We start from the raw sequence: 24,563 nt of genomic DNA on the forward strand, positions 1-24,563 counted from the left end.
AAAAAACACATTTACAAATTTTAAAGAATTTTTTCTATCTATATATTAAATTCATTTTGTCTTGATTTCCCATCAGGGCACCAATGGCATGTACATTGTAAATATGTGAACATTTTCCCTTGACAATCAATTGTTCCCTCAAGTTCAACTTAACTAAAGCTCAAATGTCATTTCCAGAAACAAACTCCCTTGCTTCTATACTTTAGTGAATGGTAGAGCATATGCCAAACTTATGATTGATCTTGATCTCTTTTTCTTCTTCAAATTCCTATTCAGCAAGTTTTTGTTTTTAAAATGGTGACAAAAACTGTCCCTTTTTTTCATTTCTGCTGTCTCAGTTTTGTTGGATTTTTTATAATTTCATGACTGCTTTAGTGAAAGCGTTGTTTTTGTGTCCCTGTTTACTCTCTTCTTTCTCTCTAATCTATCCACTAAGTCATTTTTAAGCTGCAGGTAATAACCCATTTAAGTAGGTCATGAAATCAATGACCAGCATTTTGAAAAGAAATATAATATACTTTAATGAAAAATATTAAATTTTACATATATTTAAAAATAAGGTATCATTTTGTAAGACCTTTATTTTAAACATATGAATGCATTGGTCATGATATTTAATGCATTCTTACTATGGATCACAGTCAAAAAAGTTTGTAAAACACTGTTAGTTTCATTAAAACTAATAACTTGCCCACCATATTTACCAACATTCCCAACAAGAGCCCTGTGTTTTGGCAAAAAATAAAAATAAATAAATAAATAAATAAATAAATAAATAAAATGAAAGAATACCCTTACCAGTTTGTCTCTTGTTTCTATTTTTAATTTTCTATATCTTTCCAGTACTGAAGAGTTAAAAGCCACGTCTTTAGCTTGACACTTCAAGTTTTCCCAACATTATATTAAATGTTATTTCTTAGCCATAGTTAGAGCTAATTTACTAGCCTGAATCCCTTCATTCATGTTAAATTGGCAAAGCTCACTATCAATTGACTATATGACATTCTTGACTGTCCCAATGACTGCTTCTCCTGTACTTTAAAAAATATGTTTCTACCTCCAACTCCCCAATACACACACACACACACACACACACACACATACACACATACACACACACACACACATTTTCCAACTCTTCAATCCTTACTTATCTTTCAAGTTCTCAACTACATTTTAAGACCTCTTCTTGGTCCATGGCCTCCAAACTTACAGCTCTTACTGACACTGTCACTCATTTATTAATTAATTACACATTGCTTGAGGTCATTGCTTTTGTTGTATTTTATGAAACTTTTCTGAACTTTACATACTTCCTAACCACCTATTGTAAGCACTTAGAAGGCAGAGATACATCCTATGACTCCCATGGAAACCTTTACAGAATAATAAGCTCTCAATAAATAACATAATCCAGTCATCAAAATATTTTTAAAAATTCCTCTCTCAGTGAAATACTTTCTGCTTCTTGGCATGACTCATTCAATTTTACTCAAATTTCTGTGGGTATAACAGAGAGCTGCCATTTCTAAATATAATTAGTACCAGATCTACATTGTTATCCACCTAAAATGTAACCCTGGGGTAGGATAGATGAATGGCCTATATCAAACAGCCTGATATCTCTCATCTGGGATGTCTCCACTTGAAGCATGCCTCCTCTAACTGTGTCAAAAGGCAGAGTTAGTAGCAGCCATAAAAACAACATGAGCTCATGATTTTCTTAGGCAATCAGTAGCAACATGCCAATTTCACAAAATAAAAGCCTAAATAAAAAGGATACCATAGAGTGAAGATAATTTAAAAATAATTTGTTAGTTCATGCATCCAAGCAACCTGTGATGACATATCACATATAAGTGAAAGAGGGGTGTAGAAAAAACAAGCATTTGTAATCTGTTTTTGACAAAGCGTCCAAAAATTACTCACATGTTCAGTAGTATCATCAAATTCCCACTGATTGAGATTAAGAAGGTTGGGGAAGAGGAAAACAAAATAAAAAGAAATGAAGAGAAATTTGCAGACTTAAAAGGCAATGTTGCCCTCCTTAGATTAAAAAAAAAATTGAAAAAATAAGCAATTGGAACAGTGTGTACAACAAAATTCCAAAGAGAAAGTATGTATGCTGTCACCCTCACCCCTAATTCAGAGGTCAAAAGTAAATATGCTTTGTATTAATAGCATTAAAATCAGATAATACATATTTTTCAATGTGTGGTTCATTGGAATGAATCAATTAAGGCATAATGTAAAGCTGATGTTTCTATTCATACACTACTTTATCACATTTATTTTGACTTTTTCCTTAGGTTATGCAATTAATTTATGTCAGTAATTAGATTAACACCTTTCATAAAATATTGGAATCTTCTAGCCCCAGAGAAGTCTTGCAAGGTGCAATGGAATTTCAATGAATAGTTAGCATACGAGGTAGGCAAAAAACAAAAAACAAAAAACAAAAAACAAAACACAACCAAAAACATATATACATAAGCAAAATAGCACATTAACAAATAAAAGACAAAGTAGAAGAGACGGGAAAAATGTTGACATTTAAGGCATTTTGTATCATATAATTTCATTAACCAAAATGAAAACACTGGCAAAACTACAGGTTTATAATGTAAAAATATCTAGGACATGAAAGAGGCTATCAGAGCATGGTGGCCATATAATTTTTTTCATAATTTCAGACTTACAAAAGAAAACATAGGCAACAATGGCTTTATTAATTTCAGATTGTGAGTACTTTCTGTTTCACAGATAGCACAAAATAAACATTTAGAAAAAGCAAGTCAACAGCCAGAGTCTAAAGGAATATGAATCTAAAATATAAGTTTACAGAAGTAGACTTCAAAACCATGTAACTGGATTTGGAGCTGATTAAGCCACTCATCCAGATCCCATTAGTTAAATAAGTGTTTTTGTGACTTGATTATATTAAGACATTAGGTCAATGCTTTCCTTATAGCCACAGGGATATGTATTGCTCTCTTGTCTGCACAGAGACAAGAATGCAAAATTTGGCAACCTGACGTAGTATTTCTCAACTTGGCTCACAGTCTACTTCACTTTCACACAAAGGAAGGAATTTTTTACTGAAATAAACTTCAAATTTTCCAAACCCCATCCATTTCCATGCCCAGCGACCAATTTGCTAGATAAGCACAGCAATCTATTCATAACATCCCATCACTCCTGGAGCCAGTATAGGTAAGCTATCTGTGGATTATATGTAAATCCCAGCATAAGTTACTAACTGAAATCTTCCTCTTCTTTTCAGGTAAATATGTAGAATACAGGTGAATGTATTATGGTATCATCCTTTGAAACACTTTAGTTTACGGAAATAAAATGGAAACATTTAATGCTCTGCTTTAAACAACTGATTACAAAAGCCAGTTATGACTGCATGATTATAAACCATCACTCTAGGATCAATAGAGTTTTTCACATACTCAACTCTTCTTCATACTTTTCTTAACTTGGCTTAACATAGAGGATTCTCATTTATTTCCTGGGAAACTGTAAATTAATTTTTATGGTCATTATCTTCATTTTCCGGGAAATCAAATAATTACTTGTGAATACAAGGTTTGATTAAGTACTAAATGAAATACTATCTGGATACCTTTCCTCAATTAAGGATGTGTATTCTTCAACAGAAGAAGTCCTACACTTAGAAATTAGATCAACTTAGTTACAAGTAGTTTTAGCATAGCTGCTTACGATTCTTTCTGTTAATTTGATTAAAATCAATTCAATTTTTTTGAAGACAGAAAGGTAAACTCAGATATCAATATAGAGAGTTGACTATCTTTATTTTAAGAAACCAGTTACATGTTCTTAATTAGGCTTGAGTGTCAGTTTATTATAATTTACTTCCTCACTTGCTGTCACCTCTGAGAAGGTAAATACACATCATGTGCTTTAAAAACTGGAATTTTGTACAGGATTTTTTAAATGTAAAACAAACAAACAAACAAACAAACAGGGTCCATTTCAAGGTATGGACTAAAATAAAAGTATCATAAATAAATAAAAACATAGGTATGTATTTTCAGAGGCTTACCTGTGCATCAGCCAGCATCACATCCTTCAGCATGGGCTGGCCCTTGGGCTCACCATTTTCCATCCTCACATAATGCACCTGGTATCCTCTTATCTGGCCATGCTGTTTATTGGGCACAGGTGAGCGCCATGAGACTTTAACAGATGTTGAGTTGACAGCCTCTACCTCGACTTTGCGAGGAGGACCACTAGGAACTGGAACAACATCATTGGATAAAAGAAAATTATAGGCACTTGTCCCACCCAGTCAGAGTATTTTCTTTACTTAGGTTTAAAAAAAAAATGGGCAGACACACTATGTTTCCTTTGTGGAATACAAACATTTTCAAGCAATGAAAATGCTCAACCAATCTGCTCTACCTTTTAAGAAAAGATCAAAAAACATGACCGATGCCAAAAAAAAAAAAAAATGGAAGAAAAAAAGAGTATCAGAGAAATAGAAAAACATGTAAAAAATGTACAAAAGCCAAGGAAGATGCTTTGAGGCTCAAAGCATTAAAGCACAAAGAGGAATAGCATTGAAATAATAACAAAAACTGGTTGTTGATTGTTGTGTGTTTTTTTTTTTAAAGGTTTCTTTTTAGCAGAATAAAAAGATTCTTGATTATATGGGTTTTCTTCTCTTTTTTTCTCGTATCAAAGGTTTCCAAATAACAGATGCCAAAAATTGAATGTCGAGCATCAGTGTCTCTGAAATATGCAAAACAAAAAGGCAACAAGAAGATAAGAAGACAGTTTTGAAAAGTTTACTTCAAAATGTAAAAGAAGTTATTCAAAAAGGCCACAAAAAGTGCAGAAGACTTTAGACGGAAGTATAGAGAACGGCCTGGATTGCAAGGTCATACCAGCAAACTGTTCTTTTAAAGGGAAGCGAATTATTGTGTGGAGATTGAAAAAAAAAAATGCCCAGGCTGCAGCAAAGATAGGTCTTTGGCAAAAACTACGAAGTTATAGCGATGCTGGGTAAAAAAGATGAGCAGAAAAACAAAAAACAAAAAACAAAAAACGGATTACCGTTAGCCTATCAAAAGACAGCAGACCAAGATTGTGTCAGAAGGGTGCAAACTGACGTAGCAGAGGCAACATACCATCTTCATCAGTTCGAATCAACACGGAGAAGCTCTCGGGGCCAGGGCCGACGTCTGTGTGGGCTGTCACAGTGATCCGGTACTCAGTCCATTTTTCCAGCTGTTCCAAAAGGTACTTAGTAGTGTCCGAAGGAATTCCCAAAATCTCGTGAGGTTTGTCATCTTCTCCATCCACGGAGGTGTACTTGATGGAGTATTCAGTAATAATGCCATTCTGTTTTTCCACTGGTGGAGGTTGCCAACTTACCAAAATACTAGTGGAACTTGGGCTGGTGCAACTAATGTCTTGAGGAGGAGCTGACGGCTCTTATTTTGGTAGTGAGTTAAAGGAAGGTTTGAGTGAAAGGGCAGGAGTGGTTGGAAAAAAAAATGATAAAACAAAAGAAAAGGCAAAAATAAATAAACGAACAATAAGGGCAACAAAATGAAAATAAGGCTTTGAAACTCAAAATAAAAATTTAAGTATATGTACCTTGGCTTAGTAATATGAATAAACCAAAAAATGAATAAATGACCAGAAATAATTGTTAAATAATGGGTGGGGGGAATATGTGAACATGAAACCTTGAGATAATAGAGCCTCAAATAAAATTACCTACCTGCAATTTAAATTCTTCTTCTAAACCAATCCCCCAGTATTTCCCAGCCCTACTGCACAGACTACCCAACTTTAAAAAAGCTGTAAATATGGCAAGATTTATTACATGAGAGTCAGATGATGCTTCACAGATGCCGTTTCAAGCTTTCATTTCTACATTCTAGAATGAGGGTGATTCATGTAGAGTATTCATTCGTGAAAGGGTTTTCAAGTGTAAAAAGTTGCAGTAATTGTTGGATGCCCTTCCAGCAATTCCAATTTAAAAATAAATAAATAAATAAAAGCCCAAATATAAAAGTGTTCCCTCTGACTATCTGAAAAACGGAGCCAGCCTGACCAGTTTTAATGAAAGGTGTTAATCTAGCATTGATTGTAGCCCATATACAGTGAGCATGCAGAATCAATAAAGGATGAAAATGCATAGTCCAAGATTTACCTACCCGAGGGTAATGTCAGGCTTGTTGATTCTGACTGTAACTTGTACTTACCCTATGTCAGCTTTCAGCTTTTTAAAAGAATTTATTATAACTCTTCTTGAGACATCATTACTAGTAAAGAATTAGATTCCACCAGCAAATTTTGGTAAAATCAATAATAATCATCTATCCTTTATAAAATGTCAGTAACAAAGCCATTAAAAAGAATTGTTTAAAAAAATCCTGAGAACCATCTGGAAAAGATATGACTTATGTGCAAAATCTCCTTCATTTTGTACATAGTTATTCACACAGTTTACATAAGAGTTAAAAGAGAAACTTTCTTATTGTCCATTCTAAAATAAAATGGTCACTTTATGAGCGATTAGTTTCCATCAAATTACCCAAACATATCATTACTTGAAAAAATTTAAAAAGCAATAAGAGCAATGCAAATGTTATCAAAAATATTTGGAAGTTAATAATATGTAATTCCTTAGAATAAGAGGGATAAAATTTATTTATTTATTTATTTATTTATTTATTTATTTATAGGTGAATCAGTAAATCATTTCTAATTTTATGTATTTAAATATGGAGTTTGGTTATTTCCTGAGACTTTGTGGGTCTTAATACTATGTAGTGTCAGGTGTATCTAATTGTTTAAAGGGTTATCTGTCTTTTTAAGTTTACATGTCTTGTGATCTTCATCATAGTGAATCAAAATGAAAAGCTCCCTGTACTGATCATAGGGAAATTCTCATAAGAAAATCTTGTAAATTTGGAGTAAGATTTGCAAAATCACTAGAATATCTATCATTTTTATTGATTCTGTCTACAGGTTCTTATATTTCAAATTATGAAACTATTTCATATGCATTATCAGTATTCATAATAAATTGAGTCATTCATGCAACAGCAAGACTCATTTGTAATTCTTTTTAAAAAGCTGACTTGGTTTTTACTGCATTGCTACCTTCAGACCTCCTATTCCATGAGAATATATTCAACATTATTTGGAACTTTTACTTTAATAAAATAAAGAGTAGTAGATAAGCTTTTGATGTGGTTATAAAATGTCTATTCTAGCTCTGTATATTTAAATATATGTGTATGAATGTATGTATCCATACATACATTTGTAAACCAGGCAAAATACAATATTGAAGCATATCACATTTTTTTGTAATTAAATTCCTGAATTTAAGAATTATGTTCTACAATATTAATTATTAGCCTGCTCGGCATTCAGAATAGAATACAAAACTGCATTAATTTAAATGTTTCAGTTTTTAAAAGAAAGGGAATTTTATGGGAATAGGTTATTATCCCTAATGGATTAAGTAACAGAGCCCTAATACTTTTTGTACCAACACTCATGTTTTGAGAAAGAGAGAGAATATATATTTATCTTCAAAAAACCCTGGAAGATTTTAAATTTCTATAAGAAAATGAAATAATAGAAAACTTGCCTATGTGAAAGAAAATTCATTTTTTAGAAAATGTAAATTTCGTCTTTGCTGAAAGGCCTAAAATTTAGGTCAACAGAGCATCCACTTTACAAAATTCAATGTATTGAGATCACACATATCTATTGCATATGTAACTATCGAAAATCACATATAAAATATAAAGTATAAAAAAATACCTAAGGAATAACTCCATAAAACTGTTCAAGGTAAATGGTTGTTTAATAGACTAATTATGGAAACTTACTAATAAAGAGCAAACAATTGTATTATTATGAGTAACCAAACTTTCCATCAAAAATAAACTTCCATATAATACTTTACACAAAGCAATCTTCCCTGGATACAATGAACCCCCACTGTGATAAACATAACTATGCTTTAGGTTACGAGTTCCAAAAAGAAATTAAACCTGAGGAAATAAAATACAATTTAGGATTGCAAATGTACTTGTGATTTCCATTGTTCCTAAATTTGTCCAAATACAGATTTTCTATGAATGTTCCAAATTTTCACATGTACTACTTGCGGACTTAATAAACTAGTCACAAGAGCTGAGCTTTTCTCTGAGTAGAAACAAATACATGAAATAAAGACCTGTTAGCAAAATTAAAACCTCTGTACTTAAAAAACATACAAATATGGTCTCTGTTGCCTCTTTAGTTTGCTAAGCCCTCTTGTGATTATTTGGCAGTGTTCTCAACCAGAAGTTTGCTTTGTAGCCTTATAAATCATTATACAGGGCCTGGTAAAACTTTCACTCATTTTCCTCATGGAGCTCTCTGAACTTCTCAGACTTCTTTCAGTTTAGGAAGTGGGAGAATGGGATCTGCTATTGGACCAAGTTGGAGACCAACACAGGTCACGGTTGTAATCCTCAAAGTTGGATGCTTACTAGCATAGAAACTACTGACTAGCAAACATATAAATTAGCTGATTTGTTTATTGGTGGGGATAAAAGGCCGCAACACCTGCTAGTGAAAAAAAGGACAGAAAACAAGCAAAGAGAGACACCTACTTGACTGCATGGTTCTGGCTGATATTTCAGCTGTGGAAGCACCCAGGCCTTGAGGAGAGCGTGCAGCCAGACGGAAGTAGTACAAACTGTTTGGTTTCAGTCCTTGCAGTCTGTAAGATGTCCCTGGCTCAATGGTAATTCGTTGCTGTGGATAAGTAACAGAAGAACTGGGTCATTTCCATTAGGATTCATGCAAACATTTTTATCACACTGCCTGGAACCTCAGATTTCTGTTATTGAGGTTAGAAAGGCATCAAAATATCACAAATAGAATCCACAGTGAGTATCTAGGACTCTATCAGGGGAATTATACAATGAAAATATCAGTGTTTTAATGGTGAATTTCTACAACAAATAAGGTAACCGGAATAATGGAAGCCACAGATCTTTCTAATGATGATCCAGTTACCAAGTGCATCAGATAAAAGGAAGGTTGAAAGGCCACTACCCATAAATGGGTTGTATTGAAGGTGCATGTGTTGCTGTGATGTAGCCCACAATAGAAACTGACACCCACCCCTGATGGTGGAGTATGGCCAACATGTGCAATTTCAACTGAAGAGATGTCTAGCTCATCACCCATGACCTTCTGAATTTAAACAGGAGTAAAGAAAATATGACCAGAAGTAGCATCAGAAACTGGTGTACAGGTTATATGCTGTTGCTACAAAATAGATCTGAAATGGCAAAGTCCTGATGGGATAAAAATGATGTTAGTTACTGAAGAAAGCTGGATAATTTATGTGAAATCATATCATTATTCTATGTTGATTTAAAACAATTTTAAAACTTGTTTTTCTTTGTGGCTATAGAGCACACATTAAAAAAGTCAGAAACTTTTCTGCAAATTTTACCATAAAGGGCTTTTGAAATAAGGCTTATTTAATTGAATGTTATAATTCTTACTTTTCATGTTTAAAATTTGACTTGCATTTTAGCAAAAATATAGCTATGTATAATCAATCTCATATTGAACATTAGCCTGTAGTAAGCCTTAAAATACACGCTGATATGTAATCTAGTATTGGCATGAATAATCTTAAGGCTTTTCATTGAATAGAGTTTGCCGTTCATACAAACAAATCATTCAAGGGGAATTCAAATATAAAACTAGAGAAAACATCCCTAAGGGATTCTGGCTCACAAATAGAAAAGCTTTTAGAAATTGTAGATTTCCCAAATGGTAAGAAAAAAAGGGATTCCCCAAAGAAACAATTGTAGAACAGAGTTGGTGTACCAACATTCAAGCATCTACATCTATAGCATTCTCAAAGGATTTCCACTCTTCTGTGCTGTTATTTTGTTTTCTTTTGTTTTTCAGTTGGGTAGTGGTAAGGATATAAAATAAATTAACATTGAATTGTGTGTCTTAATAAAAGCTGGTCTTTTTATTGCAGTAACATAAATCCTTTAAATTATAGCAGCATTTCAATTATAACCTTTTGAGTGCTTAATTCATATTGGCTTTGTTAGCTAAGTGTAAAAGCATTCCATTTAGAGTTTGGTTTTGGGAATTCTGCTCAGTTCTAAAAGATGTAATAAGATAAAAGTTTATAGGGACATATTAATTTACTATAGCATTCAGAATGATATACCATAAATTAATTGATAATATTTCACTTAGTATGTATTTAAAAAGGTATTTCTGTTAGGATTTAGGGTTACCTAGCTTCGTGAAGATCTTTTTAAGATAAAGAACGCTAAGCAGTATAATAAGATGAATTGTGTGGATTGAGTTATCACTTGTAGTTTCACTAAGATTTTTGTCCTAATGCTCCTGGATTGGATTTCACAATAACAAAATGTTAGATGCATCTTACTACTGATTTCTATAATTTATACAAAGTGCAGTGAAGAGGCAGTATATGCTAATGTTTAAAAAATAGATTCTGGAACCTGACTGCCTAGATTTTCAAATACCAGTTCTGCCATTCAGAAGTGTGAGATTTGGGGGAAAATGTTTAATGTTTCCTGTGCTTCTGTTTTGTTATACATGAAATTGATTAGAAGTAGAGACTGACTCATGGCACCATTGTAAGAATTGAAGGAGTTAATATATGTGAACCCCTTGCTATATCTGTTACCATATGTATTAATTATACTAATTTTCTCCTCTTTTCAGGAACTATCAACAACTTTCAGCCTTCTGCAATCCACAATTATTTTATTTGCATAGCACACTCAAACATTATATGTGCTCACATTAATATCAAATAACTGTTGGCACACAAATAAACATTTGCTATGGGGCCTCTTTCTCTGAAACCAGTTTGGACAAATTCATCCACCTAAAGCCTTGGAGCTCACTTAGTCACATATCTGCAGTGACTTAAGTACTACAAGGCAGAAGAGAAATAAAGGAAGTCCCTGAGTCCCAGGGGCTATATTCTTTTAGATACTTTTAGAAGAAACTTGGAAACCTGAAAATAGGAACAACAGCTGTTTTGTTGTTGTTGTTTGCCTCACTCCATCCTCCCAAAGGCTTGAAATTAATATTCTGTTTTTATCAGGCAAGTTCTTTTTTTGATGAATAAATCTGACCCACCAAAGTTCTCTATCGATATCTGAACTTTCAGCAGAACTTGAACAAATACACAAACTAGAGTAGTGCCCCAGTATAGTAAATGGTCAGAAGGTGAGAAGCACAGTCCTACCTCCTCTCCATGCTCCCCATCTTTGTAGACCAGTTCATAGTTGGCAATGGTGTCTGAACGTGGAGGTGTCCAAGACAGAAGAATACTTGTTTCAGACTCAGGTTCTGCTTTGAAGTTTAGTGGTTGCCCTGGTACTAAAAACAGGAAAGCAAAGGACTGAGCTCACCATCACCATGAGTATTCATAAACCCTTCCATTAGTGCATCTGCTTAAACCTCTCAAAATATATCCACATGTGTCAGCTTAATGGAGCTAGCTCACACTGTACTTGTCCTTGAGAAGTATAAAATCTGTTCAAGATATAGTAGAATTATAAAATACAAAATAGAGCAGTCTCTGAATTTGATCTCAAGAATAAACTAGTTTCATAATATTGTTGTACTAAGCAAGATGATTTATATCATGCACTTGGAATATTGTCTAAATCATAACAAGTGCTGAATACATAAAAACCTATTCTTATTTAAAATTGAGAACTTACTCTCTAGCACCACATTTAATTTTCAAAATTATTGCCATTAGGTCTATAAAATCCCACCTTCACTCCATTAACAAAACCTACTGGTAACCAGAATCACTTAATATTTTTTCTTACCAACACACAGTTTGAAAAAGAGGTGAAGTAAGACACAAAATACCCATCACATTCAAATAATTCTAATCCCTAATTGACTTTAAATGAGTCAACATACAAGGCCTAATGTAAACTTAATATTGTCCCTAGTGAGATAGAGTTAAATTACCACACAAATCAAAAAGTTTAGATGTTTATTATCAGAAAAATAGTAATTTAACAGCTGTCATCTATAATTCTCCTATTAGTCATATAACTCAGGGAATAGACAATTTGGAAGAGCTATGTATCAGATGTAATAAAGAATAGGACTTCTATCTAGCTTAAAACACTTCACCCAAATGTTGTATTAGAATAAATTTTATTAACCCCAACTCCTGGTTAACATCCTGGTAAACACCAAATCCCATTGGTCCTCTATCCCTTGTACACAAGGTTAATGTAGTTCAGCTGCATCACTAGCCCAGCTACCCTTACACTGCTCTTGGACAGTGTCTGCTCTGACTGGTTGTTGGCCATGCCATGCTGGCCACTAAATATTTGAATCATTACCCCTGATACTGTGGCATGTCTCAAAGCACTATAGTTGACCCCAGGTCCATATTTCCAGAAGTAAACATGAGAATTTTGTGTATATTTAATAAAAAAGCAAGAACACTAATACTTTATTCTGGGAGGGAAAGAACACCTAAAGGGTTTTTGGCAAATGGGCATAAGCATTGAAAAACATGAAAAATAATATACTTTGTAACTTCTTAAATAATACTTGAAGCATCATTTTCATAAGTAAGAAGATCTTTGGAAATATAAAATGTATTACTTTTTCTTTTGTAGTCATCTCTCTTGTAGTACGACTAAAAAATTGCCTTTTGTTTAAAAAGAGAAAGTCTAAACAGATCTACCAGAATGGTTTCCAGGAACCCCAATTATTATTTTATTCCTCTGCCTGGTCTGTTAACCTATGACTGTGTGTGTGTGTGCACATGCGTGTGTACCTGCACGTGCAAGTATACACACTCATGTCTGGACTGATGCATAAAGTGGCCAATAGTGCTTCTTATTTCTAAGTGCATTCATAACCTTTTCTCTCTTTTTTTTTTTTTTTTGTATCACAGGCCTTGAGATTTTCATTAATTTGATGCCTCCATGAACATACTTTTTAAACAGTGTATCTGTTTTTTTTTCTTCCTTTTTTCTCTTTAAGTACTTGCCCAGTGAGAGACCTTACTTACATAATCATCCAGACTGAGAAACGGAGACAAAAGAAGCTAAAAAAGATCAAGAGCAAGAGAAGGGGGGATAGAGGGAAGTAATAAACAGGAAAATAGCAAAGCAAACAGAGAACACATTAGTTCTAAAAGGGACATACCAAAAGCACTGGCAGGAGCAACAATGGAAGCCAAGAACAATCAGAGAGGGAATTTATGATTGGATTTTAATATTCAGATGATTAAGGAGTTCTTAGCCTAAAAATACACACACAGTGACAAGTGTGATCACTTCTTTTTCTCTACTTTTGTTTCCTTTTTTCTTTCTCTCAATTTCTACAAGTCTGGGAAAGAAGAGCCTTTTGATAACTCCTGACTTATGCCAAACCAGAACCTGGTCTTGTCAAGAATTAAAAACATGGACAGAACTGAAGGCCTGCTCTCTAAATAATAATTGCTTGTTATGTATTTCCTCCCTGCCTAATGCTAATAATGAACTGACATTGATTGAAAACATCTTGGGAATCTAATTAACTTTTTCTTACTTAAACTGTTTATGTTTTTGCTTTTAATTTGTCTTGAACAGATTCCCAGTGGGTCTCAATGTTTCATCCTTGTTTAGTAACACAAGCTTCATCTGACCCTCCAATTCTATTAAGACACCTCTCCTAAATGGTGAATTAAATAGGCTCACAGTTTCAGAGGTATACTGTCCATTCTACTCTTAGACAAAATAAATAATGGTCAGATGACTTCAAATGATATATACAACGCTCTCTGCTTCTACTTTGTCCTTTTGAAGTAGTCTGGAGGGTAACTTAATTTACTAGATTTTAAACTTATGGTAGAAATACAAATGTCTAGAGGCACCAGGAAAATGAGTACAGAGACCAGGTGGGGCCTGGGGCTGATGGGAGAGTGCCTGTCCCACCTGAAGGAGTTGGTAGTATTCAGCACCAGGAGACTGATGCTTTTGCTCTTTTGTGCACTTGCTTGAACAAAACTGAAGTTGATAACAAATTCTAGGTAAAATCTTCTGATTTTAACCATTTGAAATTAATTGAAGCAATTGAAATTAATTGAAAAACACTATAGGGGGAAATGATATCTACAGGCAAAATCTAGCAAATGGGCCAGTGCTTTAAGAGACCTTTTATTATATCAGGCTCTATGTTCATAAATACCTTTAGGATGTAACTACTCAGACCCCCCTGGGAATTAGAGATTCACCTAAAGAGATTTCTTCCTTAGAGGCATTTAGTCATAGTCGAAACAACAGCAATGAAACTGAGGCATCAAAGTAAAAGAAAACAGCTGTGAAATTAATGGGTTTATTTTTGCATTCCTCAAACATAGTAGCCCTAATGATCATAATACATGTATATAAAGAAGCACTTTAGGGGGGCTCCAAATGGTCTTATTTCTCTGTACTATTTGGAAACACAGGGAGCACTTCATCCTCTGTCAGACAGACCTTTTATGCCAAATGTTGTGACCAAGGTTCTATTAACATTTACGTTATCTACCTCCTCCTTCCCTTCTCTCTCCCTCTCCCTCTCTCTCTCGATCTCTCTCTCTCTCTCTCTCTCTCTCCCGAGTCCTGGTCTCGGAGACCAGGTGGGGCCTGGGGCTGATGGGAGAGTGTCTGGCCCACCTGAAGGAGTTGGTAGTATTCAGCACCAGGAGATTGATGCTTTTGCTGTTTTGTGCACTTGTGGGTCCAGTCTCTCTCTGAGAGAGAGAGAGAGAGAGAGAGAGAGAGAGAGAGAGAGAGAAGGAAACATTAAAATGCTTGTTGAAATGTTTGCAAACATTTGTAATGTTTGTTGTAATGTACAATGTAGTGTATATTTCCCTCACCAATTGACTAAACAAGATTTTATAGGAAACTGAGATTCTGAAAAACTCTTAGGAAAATAAAAAGATCCTACCCAGAAACTTAAGGGCAATTATGCTACATGAAAAGGGGGGGGGGATGTGATAATACTGACCATAAACCAAATATAGAATTTAGGTGTGGAAAGAGGAAATGGAGGTAGAACTTAAATTTTTCCTTAAAGTTATATTTAAGAAATCATTGTATTCTGTAAAAGTGGTGTCAACATTTTAATTTTCTTCTTGATTACTTAATGTCCATAAGGAAATACAAATATGAATTATCAGTTCCCTAAAATAAGATTAGAACCCCATTAATAAATGCAAAGGATTTTAGTAGTACCACTATGATGCTTCATTTTAAATATCAGATAGCAACTCAAAGACAGAGAATGGAGAATGAATAAGAAATGAAGGACAAATCTCTATGTCATCTGAAATGCTGATCATATTAGGAAATATGGAAATTTAGGAAATATCTCTAAAAAGAAAAGGGTTCAGCATGTATTGAAAGGCTAAACAACAATTTCACTTAACCATATCATAAACATGAAATATCACAGAGACTGGAAAACCTATCATTGCTAAAATACCTAGTATTTTAATAAGGTACACATTTTAAAATGTATCTAGCATTTTAATAAATTATAACAACAATAAAAGCAGCTGCCAGGATTTTAGTGATGGTAAAACAAAACAAACTTTAAAACAAAGAGTCTGGGGGCGCCTGGGTGGCTCAGTTGGTTGAGCGTCCGACTTCGGCTCAGGTCATGATCTCACGGTCCATGAGTTTGAGCCCCGCGTCAGGCTCTGTGCTGACAGCTCAGAGCCTGGAGCCTGTTTCAGATTCTGTGCCTCCCTCTCTCTGACCCTCCCCTGTTCATGCTCTGTCTCTCCCTGTCTCAAAAATAAATAAAATGTTAAAAAAAAAATTAAAAAAAAAAGAGTCTGATTTGTAATTGCTAAAAATATATCATTGATAAAATAAGTATTTAATACACAAACACCTGCACAAATCTTATCAATTGTCATTAAACATCAATAATAAAAAGTAAAATTTTATTATAATTGTATTTACGGCAAGAGCTCCTGGACTCCTTTTAGCTCCTTTGCAGAAACTATTTTAAGAAAGCATTTAAATTGGGCTCATAACTTCAGCAATTGGAAATCAGTCTTTTTCTAGTTTGCTTATTCAGGCCTGCTAACATATATTAATGACATGATTTACTAAGTTCTGGAAACCTAAAACATAATCTCTCTAAATGTCATAGTTTTTTAATAACATTTTTACAATGCCCAGAATTTGGAGTAGAATTTGCTTCTTGAAAAAGTTTAAAGTTGTGACTACTCCGTATTTATTTAGTAAATATACATAATTCTTCTCCTTCGAAAGACCTCTACTAATAAGATATACACATATAAATCAGTAGACTTTTCCCAAGAATCAATTAAATGCACAGAAAAATCAGAGGTCAGATGTGTTTTCTAAAAAATGAAAAAGACCTTAAGATTTAACAAATTTAGAAAGCCTACAAGTAGCATGAACATCAGGCAACATTTTGGTGTATTAGGTTTGAGATATAATTTACTACATTCTCTATCACAGTTTTATTTGCACTTCTTTTATGTAGTATAATTACTGTTTGTTCTTGTTGTAATTACCTATACAAGAAAACTATATAAAAAGTCATCTTTCCAAAATGTGTATTCTAATAGTGGAAATCTTCTAGCACAACATAAATTCTTCCCTAGACAATGGCCATATACTGCATTCTCCATATTTTCAAGGTGAACTAGTGGCAAGTGACTGTAATGTAAGGAGTTAAAGCTATGAAAAAATTGGAAGATTAATCGGTGTTTCTAGAAAATAATTATTTTAAGCAAAATATGTTCATATTTAAAGCCATCTAAAGATTACTTAATATTGTCAACTATATGAATATCACTATTAAGGGGAAATATTATTAACTATAAAATAGATTATATTTTGATTTTCTATATTATCAGAAATACATAAATTTATATCAATCCTCTGTTTATATCAATATGTGTAACAATAATCTTAGATGCGATCAAAAGTGATAGATAACTTTCCTCTTAAACTCAGTTTGTTACTAAACACTGTTTCTTCAGAGTCTGATTTTAAACAAAAATAGGATTATTAGTGCCAGGGAATTAAAGATAAGGAAATATGACAAGCATCTTTCAGATATAGTAGACATAGAAGTTTATATATTTGTACATATGAAATTAAAATATACTTGAGAGATTCATACATATAAATCAGTAAATTTTCATAGGTTTGGGAAAGATAAAATTGCAGTGAAAATAATATCCTTAAGTTTTATATAACCTCTCTAAAATAATATTTCATAATGATTTTATGTTTTTGCCCAGCTATGATCCTAAGAAATAGCTAGTCAGCAAGAAAAAAAGGAGCAGCTCAGCATTAATTATATTAGAACTAACATCACTGTATTTGGCAGGTGTCCACCAACATCAAATGGCCTTTGTTAATTAAACCTAGGGAACAGATCAAATCATTGTGCTATTTTGGAAGGTTTTCCTAGCCTATTGATCTTGGCAGGCACTAGTCATTATGTCATTACATATCTTCTCAATCAATAGGTATGAAAAGTACAACTATTACACAAAGTTCTTGGAAATCATGTAAAAATAGTTAGACATTGGGAACGACTATTCTAATGCATCTGTAACCCATTCATCCAGAGTTCAGAGTCCCTGGATCACAGTAACTCATGTTATATTATGTCCCTTAGGGACATAGAAAACCAAAATATGGTCTATTTAAACATCAGTCTAGATATTTCAGAAAATTGTGACCAAAGTCATTATTGTCTGTCTTCTCTGTGTTCTGAAAATAAGGATTCTCATGATTCCCAAGGATTCTGATGTTTTGGTTGAAATTTAGTTTCAGGAACTATTTGGTATCTTAGATAGCTAAATCTTCCTCATATCAGAAAAAAAGTTATAAAACATTATAGATTTCTGCTTAATTTTGTAGTTAGAAAATTTAGAACCAAATTTAGTGATCAAGTATAATAACCCGTGAAAGGAAGTATTCCTTTCATTACTTTCAGATAAGTTTATTTTTTTAACATCTAAATATTTTTTTTACATCTAAATATTTTTACATATAAATAGTTTTGCACTGGGATAATCTAATATTCACCTCAAGTATTTCAGAAGTAAATTACATATAATTCTTAAATAAAGACAGGAGTAAGTGAATATATGTTTCCTGCCTCTATTTATTTACTGAGCAACTGGTTGGCACACACATCTAGCAGGCACTAAAACTATCAAAAAAAACCAAATTATTATTTTAAAAGTAATAATGCCTTAAAGTAGCTAGGATGCCTGGGTTTAAATTCTGCTTCTCCCCCCAAAAAATAAAAAATAGTAATAAACTCTGCTTTCCCACTTACCAACCTTATGACCCCAAAACAAGTTCCTAAATCTTCGTCAATTCTCAATTCACTTATTGGCAAGTGGGATAATTCCACATCTACCTAATTGGGTAGTAAAATTGATACATTAAGAGTACATAGAAAAGTGCCTGGCATATGTTCGCTGTTTTCATTATGAGGATGATTATATATTATTTATTAAGTTATGTAATGTTTCTATCCATTACCTAATCTATACCCCTGTTAAGGGTTGAAGCGTATCCCCCCAAAATTCATATGTTGAATTTCTAACCCTCAGAATGTGACCTTATTTGGAAATAAGATTGTTGCAGATGTAATTGTTTAAGGTGAGGTCACTAGGTTGAGCCCTAATCCATATGACAAGAATCCTTACAAAGGGGAAATCTGGACACAGAGACACACACACAAGGAGAACTTGATGTGACAATGCTGGCAGAGATAAGGTTTATGCCTCTACAAGGCAAGGAGCAGCCAAGATTGCTAGCAAAGCACCAGAAGCTAGGAGAGAGACCTGGAAGCCCCCTCGCAGCTCTCAGAAAGAACCAATTCTATGGACATCTTGATCTCAGACTTTTAGCCTCTAGAACGGAGAGACAGTAAATTCCTGTTGTTTAAGCGACCCAGTCTGTGGTATTTCGTTACAGCAGCCCTAGACCAAATACAACCTCTAAACTCCATATGGTGGTTATTATTTTATTTTCTAAAGTTTATTTACTTATTTTGAAAGAGAGAGGATGAGCACACAAGGAGGGAAGGGGCAGAGAGAGGGAGACAGAGAGAATCCCAAGCAGGCTCCGTGCTGTCAGGGTAGATAGAGCCTGGTGCAGGGCTCAAATGCACAACTGTGACACCCTGACCTGAGCTGAAATCAAGAGTGGGATGCTTAACCGACTGAGCCACGTAGGCACCCCAGGTCATTATTATTTTAGATAAGAAAATACGTTCAGAGAAATGAAATAACTTGTCCCAGGTTATAGAGCTAAAACTGATAGACTGGCATTCAAACTCTGGTTACATTACTCCAAGACCAGAGATTTTTTTTAAAATATCACCATTAAAAATCAGAAAAATTAAAGGTGATGCATGGGTATATGTTCTTCTTGTGTATTTTATCTCTAAATGGCCATGGAGCTGCTAAAATAGTGCAGTAAAAAACAATCTCATAACAGTTGACCAGCTTTAGTTAACAAAAAGAAGAAGAATCACAGATTTATACATATTCCAATGAGAGGAAAAATAATGTGGAAAAAATCATCTAGTGTTTTTCTGTTTTCTACATATTCCAATGAGAGGAAAAATAATGTGGAAAAAATAATCTAGTGTTTTTTCTGTATATTAATATAGTAAATAAATACAAAACTGCAAGAGCCAAGTAGGGAAGACATATGAATGTTTTTAGGTATAACTGTGATAAAGCGTATTATTTTAGTTATCTTTCATATTATTAGAGAAAATAATAAATCTATGAACAAACCAGTGAGAACCAAATAACAGAATAAAAATAAAACAAAGCCAGGCAGGCTATAAATATGTTCTGAGATCTCTAGTAGCCAGGGAAAATAAGTAAACACATTGAGTCATATGATTCATAAAGCATGAAACATGAAGACAACTCAGTGGTTAAACATAGGTTTATCTAGTTTTGACACCTGAAAAAAAATCATTTCCAAGATTACCAATGAGTTACGCCTACAGATTATAGCTACTATCTCCAAAAATATAGTTTCTATGTAGAGTCTCGGAACAAACCAATGGCATGCTGCCAAAACACTCAGATGGACACAAGTTATAAGGCATCAGCGCAATAAGAAGCCAAATTAATAGCTCTCAGATGGTCAAGAATAAACTTTAGAAGACAGCTGTTATGTCATATTCCCAAGCCAAGGCAAAATTGATCACTTTGAATCAAAGACCAGAGAGGTTTAATATCTGCTTATGAAAATAAAACCACTGAAAGGGCCGAGTGTTTTTCCACAAAATAGTTTGATGTCTACTCTAATGCCCAATAAAATGAGTCAATGAGGTCCCAAAGTTTGATCTCAGATCTTGATAACTGTCTTTCTCTATCTATGAAGTCATACAAAGAAAAAAAAAAAACCCTTAGGAGATTATTTTTAGTGGGTAGCTTCCTTTCTTATATTTATAAGACATTTAAATGTCCAAGACCCCCTGGCAAATGACTTTATTTTTAACCTTATCTTGAGCCATCCAATCTTTCACAAGTTAAATAATTTTGTAAAAGTATTCCATCAGAGTCACTACTATAAAGCACCACAGTCCTGTTTCCAAAATGCTGCATGGAGGATGCATTCATCTATCTCATGCAGAAAAATCTTCAAGCCGTTTAGGTACAAATTATAAAAAAATAAAATAAAAATATGCTAAATGCATCCCTCTACTTAAAACTTTATTTAGTCTTTCAGGTGTCCATGCCTGTTTCTTTCCAGATGCCTTATCTTAACCTCTCATTTAGAAACTATAAGTCTCCAAAATTAAAATTCACATTCACTTTGTTCTTTCTCTGTTCACCATTCACACATCTTGGCACCAACTCCTCCCCTCCTTCCCTACTCCCCATCCAAACCAGACTTACCTCCTGTCTGAGTGATGACTTGTATGTCACTTGAAAGAGGACCATCTCCAATTGAGGTAAAAGCCAGAACTTTGACAGAATATGTTTTCTGGGGCACTAAGTTGCCAATAGTAGTGATTTGGCTGTCAGCTACATTATGCTTCATCCAGTTGTTGACATGCTGTGTGGGATCCATTGTATAATAAACTCTGTATCCTTGGATCTGTCCATTTGGCTCCTCAGGCTCCTTCCACTGTACCAAAATGGTGGTTGAACTCAACATCCGCGCCTGGACATCCCGTGGGGCACTGGATGGTGCTTGTTCTGAGGTCTGTGTTAGCACAGGCTCACTGGGAGGTCCCCGCCCAATGTTATTAACAGCAACAACCCTGAATTCATAATCCGAGTAGGGACTTAGTCCAGCGACACTGTAGCGTGTGGTCGCCACCCCATCAATTTCTTTGTAAGGTTCCTCAGAATTTTTAGGTTTATGCTGAATGATGTAGTAAGAGACAGGCTCAGGGTTCCCAGAGTCCCACGTCAATGTGATGCTTGTGGCTGTGCTCTCGGTCACTACGGGCGTTCCTGGAGGTTTGGGTAAGGCTTAGGGGGAGAAAAAGGGACAGTAAGTATCCACCATATCTAAGGTGTTAAAAAGATCTATAAACTCTACTACTGGAATGACAGAATTATGTATCTACTGAAGAATAAATTAAAACAAAAGATAGTTTTCTACATGTGTAGGACAGATGCATAGGGGACAAATTTTACTAGAAGCACATTACAGAACTGTATTTTGGGGCTTGTATCCACGTCCATCACTTATTAGCTATGTGATCCTGGATGCACTGCATAGCCTCTTCTTTGCTTTAGTTTTCTCATGTGAGAAATAGGAAAAACTGTATCACTGAACTTGTATGGTACAGTTGGTGAACTGTTTCATGGGTTTGCTGGAAAGACTAATGAGGTACTCCAGTAATGCTCTTATAATGTATCCAGCACCCTCAAAAAACATTAGTTGCAATTATTACTATTATTATAACCATGACCTTGGCCAATTAGCCCCTTGCTTCAAGAAATAAATGATATAACTAAATACCAACATTGAAAAGAACACAATTTGGAATATATTGAAATGGCATTAAATTGCTATGGAAGAATAATATCCATATTGTTTTCCAGTTGTAAGGCATAGATTATTATTTTTTTACATATAGTAATATAACCTAACCAAGAGTTTTAAGAAAGAATAGTAAATTTAAATTGATTAATTTCAAATTCAGGTTTTTTAGTTAATATTTAAAAATGCTTAACTAAATTACAGTACATTCACAAATAACTTTTTAAAGCAGTTTTGGTCATAATATGTATTCTATACTCAATACTAATAATATCTGAAATTATAGCTACCTGGCAAATATTCGTAATTAAATCCATCTTTTAGAGCTCCAATTCTTGACATTTAGCAGAAGAACCCCACTCAAAATGCTACTGATTAACAATACAAACCATCCACACTGGTGACCTCATACTTAAGCATATCACTCTGGAGAATGATTTTGAAAGGTATTTTTAGTAGGGGAGAAAGGACAATCCCATTAGCTAACATTTTGGAAAAAGCTTAGGATATAACACTCAGATGATTAGCCTTTTAGTACCCTTTTCCCTTGTCAACATAAAGGCAAAAAGTACAATACTCAAGTACAATGGCAGCTTTTTAAGAGTAGTAAACTTGTACTTGAATATTGCTGTATCCTCAATACCTAAGCCCAGCAGTGTTAAGCAAATGAATGCCTAACTGAATGAATGAGTCAGTCACTATCTTCCAGTTGTTCTTTTTGTTTTGATTTACTTTTTGCCTTCAAGATTTACCCTTATGTTTATTTACTTTTGAGGTGTGGAGGGTAAGGAATGGCAAGAGTCAGGAAAACAAAGATAAGAAATTGAACAAGAATTTCGTTTATGTGACTCCTGATTTTAAATTCTTGAAGGTCTTCACTAAACCTTCAAATATTTAAAGCTGAAATAGTTATTATAGGAGAGGTGATTCAATGTTTGCATTTTCCTCTAAGAACTCTAGCATGATAATATTTGGCCAAGGGATTTTACTGAAAATAATAAAAAGATATTTGTTTAAATATTCTGGATGGGAATTTTTCAAAAGAGTAGATGATCCAAATTTTCCCTAGATGTCTTTCTGAATTATTCAGGCAAGTGAAAATATTGCTAATTAAAACTGTGTTTACTGATACTTAGACATTAGTTTTTCTGTCACATTTACTGTACAGTATAGGTTTTGTGTCTATAATGTATGGAGAAGTGTGAGTATGCTTAGTACAGTTAAGGATAGGCAATACAATGTCACTATTTTTAAATGACTAAATGTTGACACTGATGTGTATCTTTGTTCTCATGGCATTATTGCTTTAATATGGCATATATTTGATATATATTCTTGGTGAGGGTATGACACCAATTATAACATGTGCGTGACTTTTTTTAGGATCATACTTCCTGGAAAGCAAAGACAATTTGTGTTCATTTTTGCAATAGCTCCAGACTTCTGCAAGAACCCAGGCATCTTCAGTCTTCCCTTTTTTGCAAAAGTGTTGTAGAATTCTACAAACACTGATAAAAACCGATTAGTGGCTCACACACTTCTGTTTTCTTTGTTTCAAAAATATTTGTGGAATATAGAACTTTAGTTATATTTAGTGCATTCATTTAAAGAAAATAACATTTCTTGAGCACTTCATGCACAGAAGGTAAGAGATAAACTTAAAATAGAATATAATGCCACTTACATTTTGATTTTTGTGATAGGAACCATCAAAAATTTAAAACATCTATTATTAGACCACATTGATTTAACTGTTTATCTTTCTTTTTCTTTTGTCTGCATGGATTTGAGCATTTATTAATACTTCTTTGGCTTTTTCTATCATGTGACTCTTGAAAATTTTTTTTCATGTTTATTTATTTTTGAGAGACAGAGAGAGACAGAGAATGAGCAGGGGAGGAAAAGAGAGAGAGGGAGACACAGAATCTGAAGCAGGCTCCAGGCTCGGAGCTGTCAGCACAGAGCCCGGCATGGGGCTCGAACCCACAAACCATGAGATCATGACCTGAGCTGAAGTCAGTTGCTTAACCAACTGAGCCACCCAGGCGCCCATCTATCATGTCACTCTTACCAGGATTCTGGATTAATATGAAACCTGTATGCATCAGTTCTATCAAAATGGTTGACTGCATTTAACATTCCTCATTCTGCCTGGCTAGTGCATGGGCCCAGCCTATTGTTAAATATTTTGATGACTATCATTACTTAGGCTGTCAATCCTTTTAATGGAGAATCTGCCTACCTAGCTAGACATGTGTATCCTATATGGTACCATAGATATGATTAGACTTCGGCATCTGAAATACTGAATGATGAATTGATTCCTTTTAGAATTCCAAGGATAGACTTTGTGAAGACATTAATCAGGTGAGTTGAGTATACCCAGACCCTCAAAGCAAGAACCATTGAGCATACCTTTGACAGTGATCTGTGCTATTGCTTCAATGA

The 24,563-nt window shown here is 34.1% G+C and overlaps 1 protein-coding gene across 3 annotated transcripts in view; it reads right to left on the minus strand.

Annotated features, from left to right (window-relative positions):
• The window catches only part of PTPRD (protein tyrosine phosphatase receptor type D), a 521,791-nt gene that overhangs the window by 161,678 nt on the left and 335,550 nt on the right, over positions 1-24,563 (minus strand). For 2 of the 3 annotated variants that reach the window (XM_042963695.1, XM_042963694.1), the window contains exons 7-12: positions 24,531-24,563; positions 21,017-21,598; positions 11,315-11,448; positions 8,661-8,805; positions 5,160-5,465; positions 4,073-4,266 (exon numbers count right to left, since the gene is read on the minus strand). The exon at positions 24,531-24,563 is cut by the window's right edge and continues 237 nt beyond it. In XM_042963695.1, the coding sequence (XP_042819629.1) occupies positions 4,073-4,266; positions 5,160-5,465; positions 8,661-8,805; positions 11,315-11,448; positions 21,017-21,598; positions 24,531-24,563 (1,394 nt within the window). Of the gene's footprint in view, positions 1-1,929; positions 1,957-4,072; positions 4,267-5,159; positions 5,466-8,660; positions 8,806-11,314; positions 11,449-21,016; positions 21,599-24,530 lie in introns of all 3 variants that reach the window. The other variant, XM_042963696.1, reaches the window with a different exon arrangement.

Source organism: Panthera tigris, chromosome D4, assembly GCF_018350195.1.
Source record: "Panthera tigris isolate Pti1 chromosome D4, P.tigris_Pti1_mat1.1, whole genome shotgun sequence".
Taxonomy (NCBI): Eukaryota; Metazoa; Chordata; class Mammalia; order Carnivora; family Felidae; genus Panthera; species Panthera tigris.